At 33.0% G+C, this 12,430-nt stretch overlaps 2 protein-coding genes across 2 annotated transcripts; both read left to right on the top strand.

Moving 5' to 3' along the window:
- Nucleotides 1–321: 321 nt before the first annotated feature.
- Nucleotides 322–3,564, top strand: LOC109013980 (adenine phosphoribosyltransferase 1). The gene is made up of 6 exons (XM_018996270.2): nt 322–545; nt 678–788; nt 1,163–1,255; nt 2,370–2,519; nt 3,001–3,059; nt 3,280–3,564. Exons 1-6 carry the CDS (start codon nt 464–466, stop codon nt 3,331–3,333), a joined length of 549 nt encoding a protein of 182 aa, XP_018851815.1. The 5' UTR covers nt 322–463; the 3' UTR covers nt 3,334–3,564.
- Nucleotides 3,565–8,761: 5,197 nt separating this feature from the next.
- LOC108983174 (transcription factor RSL2-like) lies at nt 8,762–10,405 on the top strand. Its single transcript, XM_018954730.1, has 5 exons — nt 8,762–9,457; nt 9,566–9,826; nt 9,952–10,017; nt 10,127–10,192; nt 10,304–10,405. Exons 1-5 carry the CDS (start codon nt 8,762–8,764, stop codon nt 10,403–10,405), a joined length of 1,191 nt encoding a protein of 396 aa, XP_018810275.1.
- The last annotated feature ends 2,025 nt before the right edge of the window (nt 10,406–12,430 follow it).

Genomic DNA, 12,430 nt, shown 5'->3' with positions numbered 1-12,430 from the left:
AAATTATTAGTTATTCATTAAATATAATGAATAAATATGCAATCTAATATGAATATTTGATGTGAATAATTAAAATAAAATTTATCTTATATTATTTTATTGTTATATAATAAAAAAATAACTATTTTAATGTATAAATTTATATAAATAAAATAGTTAAAAATTAATTTTTTTTTTTTATTTTCATAAAAAAAAAAATATCTTTTAACTTTTGACTAATCCAACAAAGCGCTCTAACAAGAAATGGGTAATTTGGTCATAAAAAATAATTTATCACCGCTTGGTCTCTTTTGTTTTTTCCGGGGGGGGGGGGGGCCTTTTCATCCGGCCTCTTTTCCAAGTCTACTCGTCAAAAGAGCATAAAAGAGTAGGCAGCTCTTCTGTCTGTGTCTTTGTCTGTCTCCCCGACATTCCGACTGTTATTGCTTATTGGGTAGCGAGTGACTCTGTGAAACGACAAGAGATGGCTTCTGAGGATTGCCAAGACGCTCGCATAGCAAGAATCGCCGCAGCCATCCGAGTCATCCCAAACTTCCCTAAACCAGGTGCTTTTCTTTATTTTGTTGGGCGATCCCAGTTGTCTTCTGGGTAGTGAGTAATATTTTGTTTAATTTAATCGTACATGTAGTATTGAAATTCTGAGGATACTTATGGTTTACTGACCACCAATTTGGCAGGGATTATGTTCCAAGATATAACCACCTTGCTTCTTGATACGAGGGCGTTCAGGGACACCATCGATTTGTTCGTTGAGAGGTACAAAGACAGAGATATCTCCGTGGTTGCAGGTATTCCCGCATACTCTGGCCGGTAGCCCATGTGATGAAGATACCATCATTTCGTTCTGCGATTTTTTGATTTGGGCATCTTGTTCTTTAATCTGAACAAGCTCGAGACTTCAGGGTGTTTTTAGTCTACGTAGTGTATATTCGGATAGTGCCTTGATAATAGGCTTTATTGGCTGCCCGATGCAGCTTAGTTTGAACTTTCAGATGAATGGCTTTTTTTTTTAAATTTTTTTTGTTTATCTTCTGAAAGTTTGGTAATTGGTGACTTGGGGTTTCAGTCGTTTGCTTGTTAGTCTGGGATTGACTGGTTTTTCTTGAACGTACGTTAAATGGGTTGTAAATTATTTTGTGATTGTACTAATAATACAATGCAGGTATTGAAGCTAGAGGTTTTATCTTTGGCCCTCCAGTTGCATTGGCTATAGGTGCAAAGTTTGTCCCCTTGAGAAAGCCCAATAAGTTGCCTGGTATTGTTTCATTCATTCTATAATTTTTTGCTTCCTCCACACGAATTGCATCATTTTTACTGTGTTTTTTAGAGGTCCATAGTATCTTTGATCACTAATTGGAGGGCACTTTGTATCTTGATCAACCTAATATTCAAGCTCGACAGAACAACTTGACCCAATATGTATTCAGCTCGGATGCGACGCTAGTTTGGTGTTGAGGCTTCTAATGTGTCAGTTAGTTTTGTAACTATAGTAACATTTGCTTCAATAAAATTAATCTTCTTGAGATAAAACCACTCGGGTTGAAAACTCATTCATAGCAACTGTTTCAAACTCCTCGAATTATGTCGCATTAAATGAGTCTAGTTGAAAGTATCACGTAGTTGATGATAGTCTCTGCGTCCTTTCTTTCAATAAGAAATAGATCATCTATAAGATAAAAAAAAAAAAAAAAAAAACCCTAGAAAGAAAAGATAGGCAAAACTTGAAGGTTGAAGAGTTTATAAAAGAAGATAATTGGATAAAAGAGGAAAGTAGTCCTCTCAACTCACAGAAATCAAACTATGAGCCCACAGTACACGGGATCGCTTCATTTTTCTTTCAAGTTGAACAAATAGTTTTTGTAGATGAATTGAGATTAAAGTTAAAAGTTGAATAAAACATTGTTAGAATATATTTTTTTCGTATTATTTTTGTTTTGAGATTTGAAAAAATTGAATTATTTATTTTATTTTGTGTGAGAATTTGAAAAAGTTGTAATAATTAGATGAGATAAGATGAAATGAATTGAGTGGAGTTGTGAAAACAAACAAGGTCTAAAAGTTCTACGGTTCTACCCCTCCCACCCAGAGAGAGAGAGAGAGAAGTTTCCTTTTGCAACAGTATATTATTCAAACAAAAACAAATTTATTACGTTCTGGTCAAATACAGCATGAGGCAGAGTGCAATTGTTTTACTTGATCTGTATATGATGGGGACCCGTGTAAGTTCGGATCTTAACAAGGTAAAGTTGGGTTGCGTTTGCATGGTCTAGGATTCCTTGTCATAAAAAAAAACGTAGGGTGCAGCTATAAATTATAATTGAAGTTTCAATATCCAGATTTTAATTAACACTTAATTGACGGTTTGGCAGGGGAGGTTATTTCCGAAGAGTATTCATTGGAGTATGGAAAAGACAAAATGGAGATGCATGTAGGCGCTGTTCAAGCAGGAGAACGTGCACTGGTAATAGATGATCTCATTGCAACTGGGGGAACCTTGTGTGCAGCAATCAGCCTACTCGGTAACGTGTTAAATCTTGGCTTAGTTTTACATACAAGTGTAGATCGAGGAGGTGTGTTTCGAAAGACAAGCATATTGGGTATATTGATCGGCTAGCCAATAAAGAAATAGTTAACTTTGCTTCGTAATGCACATGATGGATCAGTCAGGTCCATGGACCTGTCTGGGGGCTTCACAAATGACAATTTGTCTCAAATAGGACCGCTAGCTGGAATATATTTTAGCTACCTCTTGACCGGATTAGTGTTCTTTTTCTTGCATTTCTCAGTAAGAGTATGGTTTTTCATTGCAGACAACCTTGGTTTGATAAACGTGCATTAAACTATGGTTTAGTCACCACTATACATTTCAAGTGGTTCATCTGAATAAAAATGTTTGATTCTATGTGCTATTCTTGGCCTCAAGGAGCATCAACCTTCTCTAATTCCCAGTGACTTTAAGTCTGCTAGCTTGTTCACTTGGTTTTAGTTCTTTCGTTGCAGAGCGTGTTGGAGTGCATGTGGTAGAGTGTGCTTGTGTTATTGAATTGCCTGAGCTGAAGGTATGATGTCCCTCATAAAGCTTATTATTGAGATTGGGCTACTGAGATACAAAGACCAAATCTTTCTTGAGTTCTCTGGAATGATGGCGTGAGCTACTGAGATACAAAGACCAAAATCTCTCTCTGTTCACACTAGCTAATGTTAACTTAAGCAACTGTAAAAACATATTTTCCCCCTTCAGACATTGCATTGCTGATGTGCATTATTGACTTATTTCAGGGCCGGGAACGGTTGGAAGACAAACCATTGTTTGTTCTTGTTGATGCAGCTTGATCTAGAGTGTCTGAGATGGTACCGATTGTTTCTCGGCTTATAATTCTTATATACATAAATACTAGATGTCTTCTTGAAGCTAGATTTTCGGAGAAACTATTTTGAGTTGAACTACTCCGGTAAAGCTCGGTTTGCTAATAAAAGGTAATTTGTTCGTGTGGTTGAAGAGAAGCATGAAGCACTTGATATTGAATGATATCAGTAATAAATCATATAATTCTTGTACAATAATGCGACTAATTTCTTAATCTTGTTCTCAAACTCACCATCATGACTACTAGTACTATCCTTCAAACACTCAATAATACTTACTGAAATAACATAAAATTCAAATCAAACATCAAAAGAAAATGAAGGAGCCGCTTCATATTCATGAGGCAGCCATTCCTCTGACCATAGAATATGATCTGGGGATACGAGCTAGGTTTGATATGAAGTACTGTACATTATATATCCTCAGTTAGCAATGCTTGCAGATTCATGAAATAGTACCATGTGGGAATCGTGGGATGTGCGTGCGTATCTATATGTACACATATATACATATTAAGTGACGTATACAGTGGAATATGAGATTCATTTCCTATATATATACTTAGAAAGAGCTAGGAATTAGTAATACCATTTTGACCTGCATGCATGTGGACTGGGGTACTCTGAATTGATTCTTATTAGTGACATTATAGTAATCTACTCATTTAAATCGATATATATATATTTATATATAAAAATAAATGACTAAAAAGTTATAATATGTCATGCTAATTATTAAGGACTCTTTTGGATTATAAGGTGAAATGAGATGATTTTAGATGAGTTGAATAAGATATTGTTAAAATATTATTTTTTAATATTATTATTGTTTTGAGATTTAAAAAAGTTGAATTGTTTATTATATTTTGTATAGAAATTTGAAAAAATTATAATGATAAGATGAGATAAGATTAGATGAATTTATTTCTATATACAAACAGAACATAAAAGTAATAATATATTCGGGATAATTCGTTGATCCCAATGTGGAATATTATTCTTTTCGAATGACGAAAGACTACACGACGTGTTTGATGTGTACGTGCATGCTCTTCCTAGTAATTTCCATATGCATGACCTGTTTGATGTGGTCCTTCTAACGACTAAGAACAAAACGTATATCACAATGTACGTGTGACACATCTCTTAATTACATGGATAATGATACAATTTTTCATAAATCAATTAATAACCATTAATGCTGCTTGGACTTTCGCGAATGGAGCAACTATATAGTTGATCATAATGTACCATTTAAATCATTATATATATATATATATATATATAGCTTGTTAAATTGCCAGCCCAAAACAAGAAAAGAATGATTAATGGTTCATGCATGCAGTTCATTACGTACTGACAGCTTGGATGTTGGAACCAGTCCATTCTCTTACGCGATACGTCATATTATAAAATTATTTTTATTGTAAAATAGATTTAACGAGATTTTATAAAACCAAATCAATTTGTAAGTTTACTTTTATATAATCTATTTATTTATATAACAGTATTTTTTTTTATTAACACAAATTAAACCATTTAAATAACTACTACTTTATGTTTTCCCGCACGTATAATGACATGATAATATGCCATAATGACGTTGTTTGAGAGTGATTAAGCTAGGCTAATTTAATGGACATTATATTAATACGTTGTTAATTGAGCCTATAGGCCCTTAGGGTCCACTAACTTGATAACTCTAATGTACGCGGCAGTTTGATAATTAAGACACGAGGAAGAGCTGTCATGATATGTTTTTTAGGTTTTGTTATTCGCTAATAATGCTGAAGAATTGCAAACCGTGATCAAGCGGATGGAGTCGCAGCCAACTCAGAGACAAACCTGGCCTGCAGAAAACCCTATATCGATGATCTAGTCATGCAAGACCGCGTGCGAGACAGTAGTACTACTATATATATACATTATACGTACCAAAGGTTTCTAGTCTGATGGGAGGAATAAAATCAGATTTCTTAGGTTTTAAACTTCATTCTGTGCTTTGAACTTCTAGATTTCATTCCATTCTCTAGCTCACGATGATTTAAAAAAAAAAAAGGAATGCAAGCTTTGGGAATATTTAGGGTTTTTTTTTTGATCATACAAAAAGGCCGTCGTGCAAGGGCCGGTGCAATTTTCAAATGAAGATCATCATCTCGGGCGTCGAACTTTCCTCGAAGAATTATATATATATATATATATATTATATATAAAGATAATACATATAATCACAGGCGTATATATTTGAGTTATTCTTGAGTTCATGAAGTACTGCTGCTTAATTATTGTGCATATATATCTCTGAAAACACGTCAGCTGATCAGGGAAAACCTGTTAGGTTTAATCCATTGACGAGACAAGGAACGAGCTATGCAGTTACCTTGTCGATCGGGCTTTAATTTCAGTACTTGTAAATAATGCATGTTATAAGCCTCATTCCCACGATCTGGCCGTCCATTTAGCGCGTTTTGTTTATTAATTATATATATATATATATATTAAAGAGAGCTTCCACGTTAATCCCGCTATATCAAATACATGATGATTAGAAAAACAAAAAAATACATGATCGATCTTTTCTCCACGTAGGCATATAATTACTCTAAATTCTAATACCACCTTACTAATTAAATAGGTATATTAAGGGACCCATTAAATGTAGTTAGTCACCTGATCTCAATGATTGCCTTTTTGACCCTTTTTATCATTCTGATCGTTGCAGTTTTAGCAAGTCCACGGTGTTTAAAGGCCATTAAAATCCTGCAATTAATTTCCATCATTAATTGCATGAACTTGGCCCCTTCTCATGAGTTGTACTTTGGCTGTTATTGGCCCCCGGCCTTCAGATTTCTTAGGTTTTAATCTCCATTCTGCATTGAAATTCAAGATTTTATTTAGGGTTTTGTTTTGATCATCTTATATATATATATATATATATATATATATTTATATATATATATATATATATATAAAAGGTCGTGCAAGGGCGGCCGGTGCAATTTTCAAACGAAGACCTTCTATCGAACTTTCCCCAAAGAAGGAACATATTAATTAAAAGAATGACGTGGGAAAATTGTCTCTATCTCATGACACGTACTGGAAACAAAGCGCGAGAATCGGCAGAATCTTTAGGGGGCAAAAGGGACAGTACTTCTATGATCTGTTCGTCATGTGCTTCTTGGCTTTGTTCAGGTCATCCAATTAGTGGCAGCTAATTACTGCGAATAATTTTAGGTTGTGGTCATGAACATGGTTTAATCGTATCTAAGATATCACATGCATGATCTGGGTTTTGGGTTTTGTGCTAGCTGCTGGTATATGGCGCATGGGAATCTCAATCTAGTTTGTTTATTTGGAGCCATTTTACTGTAGCTACCTAATTTTTCACTATATTTAGGTCGTGCCATTTGATTCCATAATCAACCATTCAAACAGCTTATTTTCAAGCTGCAGATTTCTAGTTATATATAATAGAGGCAGTTTTTCCACCTCTCTTGATGAAGCCCTAATAATATTTATGTCTGGATTAATTGAAGACTGGAATTTTAAAGCATGAGAGGCTGAGTTTGGAAACTAGTCAAATTTGAAACTGCATGTCAGGAACATTCCCGATCATCAATAATAGTGGGACATCTCAGAGTGCAAGGGGCCGAATACTGTTTCTGCACGTATTGCATGTTATAATTATACATTTAAGTATGCTTAATATCTTTCTCTATATATAAAGAGCCTATGAAACAGAATTTTCTTGTTTTAACGAAAATTTCTTATTTTAACAGAATATGCTGATTTTCATTAACTTTCCATCCGTTTGTAATAATTACAGAACACAGAGATACAATTGTATTTTTATTTACATTCTATTTCTGGCTACTTTTATAGTTTCTGTTGGTTTCTATTCCACTATTAATATCTTTAAATATGCTAATAAAGCAGATTTATTATAATAATAATCATGGATTCAATTTCCAATTTGAAAATATGTTATAATAGGAAAACAGATTTATGTAGATTTATCTTTTCGTATTCATTATAATAGGAAAGCATTATAATAATTTATAAATAACCTATCTTTCAATAGCTTTTAAGATATATATTAATAATAAAATAATAAGATATATGTACTTTATTTTTATTTTAATAAAATATATTAATACTTTGAACTACGCATACGTACCTCAAACACGTAACATCTTACTAGTGTGTGTGTGTATATATATATATATATATATATATATATATATATATAAGCTGATCTTATCCTAAGCATTATACATTTAAGTATGCTCTCTTTTTCAATTTTCATTTGTAACTCACCATGCATGCATCATCTCATGAGGCTCTGATCGAGCCGATAAATTTTTGACAGACTTATATATAGAATATGGTTTTAACGGTCAACTATATATTGGATCAGACATTGCATTATTATATATGCTTTAGCCTTTATTCGCCCTTAAATAATTAAAACCCTGATGATCATCCTGCTGGCCTAATTGTTCATGCTTTCTTTAATAAAATGAAGTACTGCCATTAAAGTTATACGTACATGTTATGATCGACTGAGTTAATATTCAGTTCAAGTACTGCTGAATCAATAATTATTTTAAATACATATCACCGTGGCTTCATGATCAGCCGGAGGAAAACCTGTTAGGTCCAGTCCATGATTCATGATTATCAGGAGACAAGGAACGAGCTATGCGTAAACTTTGTCCAACTTTGATCAGTACTTGAAAATAAATAATGCACGTCAGTCTCATTCCCACGATCGATCTTGCCGTCCATTTGCTGCGTTTAATTTGTTTAATAATATGACAACAAATTAAACTCCCTCCGTTTAGTACTCTATTCAAGAAAACTTCCACGTTCTATAGCTATAATATCAATTAAATACTTTTATCAGTCTTTTCTACACGCAGGCTATCATAAATTATTCTCATATCACGTACCTAATTACTGCTATATAGCTATTAAGGGACCCATTGAATGTAGCCATGAGTCACCTCTCAATGATTGTTTTTTTAACTCATTTTGTCATTCTGGTGACAGTTTTAGCAAGCCCTGCAATATTTAATTTGATCTGTCATTACATGAACTTGGCCCCTTCTGAGTTGTACTTTGCCTGGTATCTGCCCCACAGTAGACTCCTCAGATTACATTGAACTGGGATCCCTGCCAGGAACAATGATCATGAATTAAATTTATATTCACTTTGCAAATTCATGAAGTCAATCCTTACTGACATGTTCTATAGGGGTGAGTATAAATATCATGGGTCTCCAGTCTCCGCTTGTCTCTCAAAAACAGTTCATGAGCTTCTCTTAGCAGCAGCACTGAACAAACAGAAGAGGACTCATTTCTGCACAGGTTCGTAATTAGGGTATTAGAAAAAATGGAGCCTCTTGGAGCCTTTCCTGATGGAGAATGGGACTCCTTTAGCAAGATTTTCTTCGGTGATGACCAAGAGCTTGATTTCACACCACAATTTCTTGGTCATGAGTGCTCATTTCTGCTCGAGCATGATGAGGCCGGCTTGAAGTACTCTCGAGCGCCATCAACTTCTTGCCCTGATTCTGAGGCAGCTAACATGAGAATGACCGGATCGGTTACCGACAGTTTACTTTATTCATTGGATTGTCTCAACTCTAACTTGCACTTTATTTCTCAAGAAAGTAGTAGTAGTAGTACTAATAATAGTAACAGCAGTAGCTGCATCTTTATTGCCACTCCAAGCCATGAGAACTACCACTTCAGTGACGCCAACCATATTCAAATATCAAGTGATATATCCATGTTCACGAATACTTGTATGATGGATGATCAGAAAAATATTGCCTCTTTTTTCCCGGGGTTTCCTGATGTTTTAATGGGTGAGACGGTCTATAACAATGAATTAGATACGAGCCTTGAAGGATCGGATGCATTAGAAGATGGCAAGCCAGCTGCTGTTTCTATTCCTGGCAAGGAGTTGATACCCAAAAGGAAGTTTGATATGCCAGAATCCCAGACAAAAGCAGAAGGCAGAAATAACAACCAGTCATCTGAACAGAATTCAAAGAAGAAACCTCGAGTCTCATCAAGATCAGATGTAAGTATTGAAAAAGAAATGAAGTGATTCTACGTATTCCACTAGTGGGGGTACTGGATTTCTTTTTAAATACATTGTTTAATTAATCTCGTTAATTTCTAAATGAAGGTACGAAAGAGTAAGAAGAATGTAGAGTCAAAGAAGAACCGGAAACTCCCAAATGGTACTTCTCAGGAAGAAAAGAGCAATATTGCTGGACCTGATGGGCAGAGCTCTACCAGTTACTGCTCAGAGGATGATAATGCTTCCCAGGAGATTAATGGAGGAGCCACTTCAGAATCCAAAGCGGTTCATGCATCTATCAGATTGAGTGGGAAGTCGAGAGCCAGTAGAGGGTCGGCAACAGATCCACAAAGCCTCTACGCAAGGGTAATTAACAAGACTTCTGCAGCCTCAGAAAACGTTTTCAGTACTGTAATCATGCATTTGATCTGTCTTTGGAACAAAGTTTTTATATATAACCGATTCATCTGTCCTATTAATTAATCTTGCAGAAAAGAAGGGAAAGGATAAATGAGCGATTGAAAATCTTACAGAATCTAGTCCCCAATGGAACGAAGGTGTGTTATAACATTATTCTTTCAAAACCGTGCTTTTATATGTCTTTTAATTAAGGTATATATAATATGAAACCCTAAATTAATTAGATCTTCATTGATGGTCTAACAGGTTGATATTAGCACAATGCTTGAAGAGGCAGTCCATTATGTTAAGTTTTTGCAGCTCCAAATCAAGGTAATTTAGAACACTTTATAATACTTATTTTTCCACAAGAAAACGTGAATTTTCTTAAACAAAAGTAGCAAAACCTAGTGACTAACCACTTCCCTATTGTCTAATTTCTAGCTTTTAAGCTCCGATGATCTGTGGATGTATGCTCCCATCGCTTACAATGGAATGGATATTGGTCTGATCAACCAGAAGATTTCTCCAGTACCTGATCTGTGACTTTTAAGGAGATGATCAAGCTGTTGTGATATTTATTCATTTCTTGCAAGTTTATCCCAAAAAAAACTCCATCTTCGATCACGAGGAGAATCCTAGCTAGATCATTTTAAGCTGTTTATATATATATATATATATATATATATAAATATATATATATCATATATCATATATGTCTAGCCTGTTTTTCTTTTGTCCGCTTATAAACACTTCTATAAATTGAAGCAGCTGGCCGGCCCGGCCCTCAGAATGTTCCTTTAATTTCAAGATACACTGGATTTTAATTGTGGTTCTCATGAATTTGCACCAAATTCATATAATAATTAATTAACTGATCCGCAGTACGCAAATCCTAAATAAACAACTCAACAAAATAAAAAACATATTTTATAAGATACGTAATTGATTGTTTGAAGAGAAACAAACAATATGGGATTCCTATATATATATATAATTATATAATTAATATTAATTTGAAGAGAAAAATATTACTATTAATTAGAAGATAAAAATATTTCTGTTAAATTATCAAAATAATAATTCTTATCTACTATATATCTAAAGGCTTATAATATTTAATCCAGCTTCTTTCCATACATATATTAAAACCTTGTAGTTATACATGATGAAATGAATATTACATATATATATGCTAATATAAATTAAAAGTACTAATGAATAAAAACTATGAACTTTTCCACATGAATACTATTCTTATTTCATGCGTGCATGGTAAAATGTTCGGAAAACTAAGACATGTCACTATGGTTTATGCGTCTTAATTTCAAGCAATTACTGGCCTGTTGGATTCTCGTTAGTTTAGCATTGCAAACTCTTTTTCAAAGTAAGTGATGTACACTATTAAAAAATTAATTTTTTCATATAAATCTCATATTTACTTACTTTTTTTTTTAAATGAGTGTACGATGATATTTGCATATTTTGTGATTGTAAATATTATCTCTCTTAATTAGCAGCCTAGGCCTAGGTGTTATCTTTGTCACAATATAATAGAAATATTGTTTATATTTATGTTCGGAGTATTTAAATATATTAATAATATTAGATATAATCATGTGTTGTGTAAGTGTCACGTACTAAGTGGCCGCTCCATCGTTAAAAAATTAATATTTTCATATAAATATCATATATTATTCATTTTGTTTTTAAAATGAGTGCATGGCATGTCTACATACTCAATATCATTTCTCTAGATATAAAAATCTAGTCTCAATTTTTTTTTTTGTTAAACAGTGAATTTCATGTAAAAATAAAAAATAATTTTTATTTTTATTTTTATTTTTAACAAGACCACCTTTTTACGAAGCTTATGCTTGTGCAGCATTACTTTTACAAGTCTATTTACTCATTCACTTAAAAAAAAAAGAGTCTATATACACGTATTTACTGATTCATGTTCACCGGTCGTATTTACATCGTGTCAAAACATAGATATTTGATTATATGACTCAATCTGAATTCGATCCGTTAAATTAAATATGTAAGATCTTCAAACCCTAACTTGATCTTTTTAAATAACGTATCGTATCGTGTCATGATCCGTTTCAATCCGTTTAATAACTAATTATAAATGGATTAATACTACATTACTCATTTAAATCAATTTCATGTAAATGAGTTAAAATAATCCGCATAACCTATTTGACTCGATTAAAATAATTTTATATAAAAGTTAAAATCTATATTTATTAGTAGTAGCAATATCTAAAAAATACATTTAGACTATCCACTAACAAAAAATATCAATATTTTTAAAATTTTAACTATAATAAAATAAATATTACAATCTCGATATTAATAAACATGAGTATAGATTTAGAATTACGATCCTAATAATAAAAATTAAGTATGTTGAAAAATATTAATATTATAATTTAATAATAATAAAATTATGATTGCGAGTTACAAATTGATCCGCTATTAACTTGTCTATAAATATGTCTTTAAATTCATTTTGATCTAAAGCGATTAACATAAAATCTAAACTCGCTTAACTTCGTACGTGTT

Source organism: Juglans regia, chromosome 11 (genome assembly GCF_001411555.2).
Source record: "Juglans regia cultivar Chandler chromosome 11, Walnut 2.0, whole genome shotgun sequence".
Classification (NCBI taxonomy): domain Eukaryota; kingdom Viridiplantae; phylum Streptophyta; class Magnoliopsida; order Fagales; family Juglandaceae; genus Juglans; species Juglans regia.
Note: the sequence above shows the minus strand (reverse complement) of the source record. Positions and strands in the feature narration are given on the sequence as shown.

What these genes read in the sequence shown, in the direction of transcription:
- LOC109013980 (XM_018996270.2), top strand. Translation starts at nt 464, where the DNA reads ATGGCTTCTGAGGATTGCCAAGACGCTCGCATAGCAAGAATCGCCGCA. An exon ending in CCCAAACTTCCCTAAACCAG is followed by an intron (nt 546 to 677) that starts GTGCTTTTCTTT and finishes CCAATTTGGCAG; the next exon opens with GGATTATGTTCCAAGATATA. An exon ending in AGATATCTCCGTGGTTGCAG is followed by an intron (nt 789 to 1,162) that starts GTATTCCCGCAT and finishes AATACAATGCAG; the next exon opens with GTATTGAAGCTAGAGGTTTT.
- LOC108983174 (XM_018954730.1), top strand. Translation starts at nt 8,762, where the DNA reads ATGGAGCCTCTTGGAGCCTTTCCTGATGGAGAATGGGACTCCTTTAGC. An exon ending in GAGTCTCATCAAGATCAGAT is followed by an intron (nt 9,458 to 9,565) that starts GTAAGTATTGAA and finishes TTCTAAATGAAG; the next exon opens with GTACGAAAGAGTAAGAAGAA. An exon ending in CACAAAGCCTCTACGCAAGG is followed by an intron (nt 9,827 to 9,951) that starts GTAATTAACAAG and finishes TTAATCTTGCAG; the next exon opens with AAAAGAAGGGAAAGGATAAA.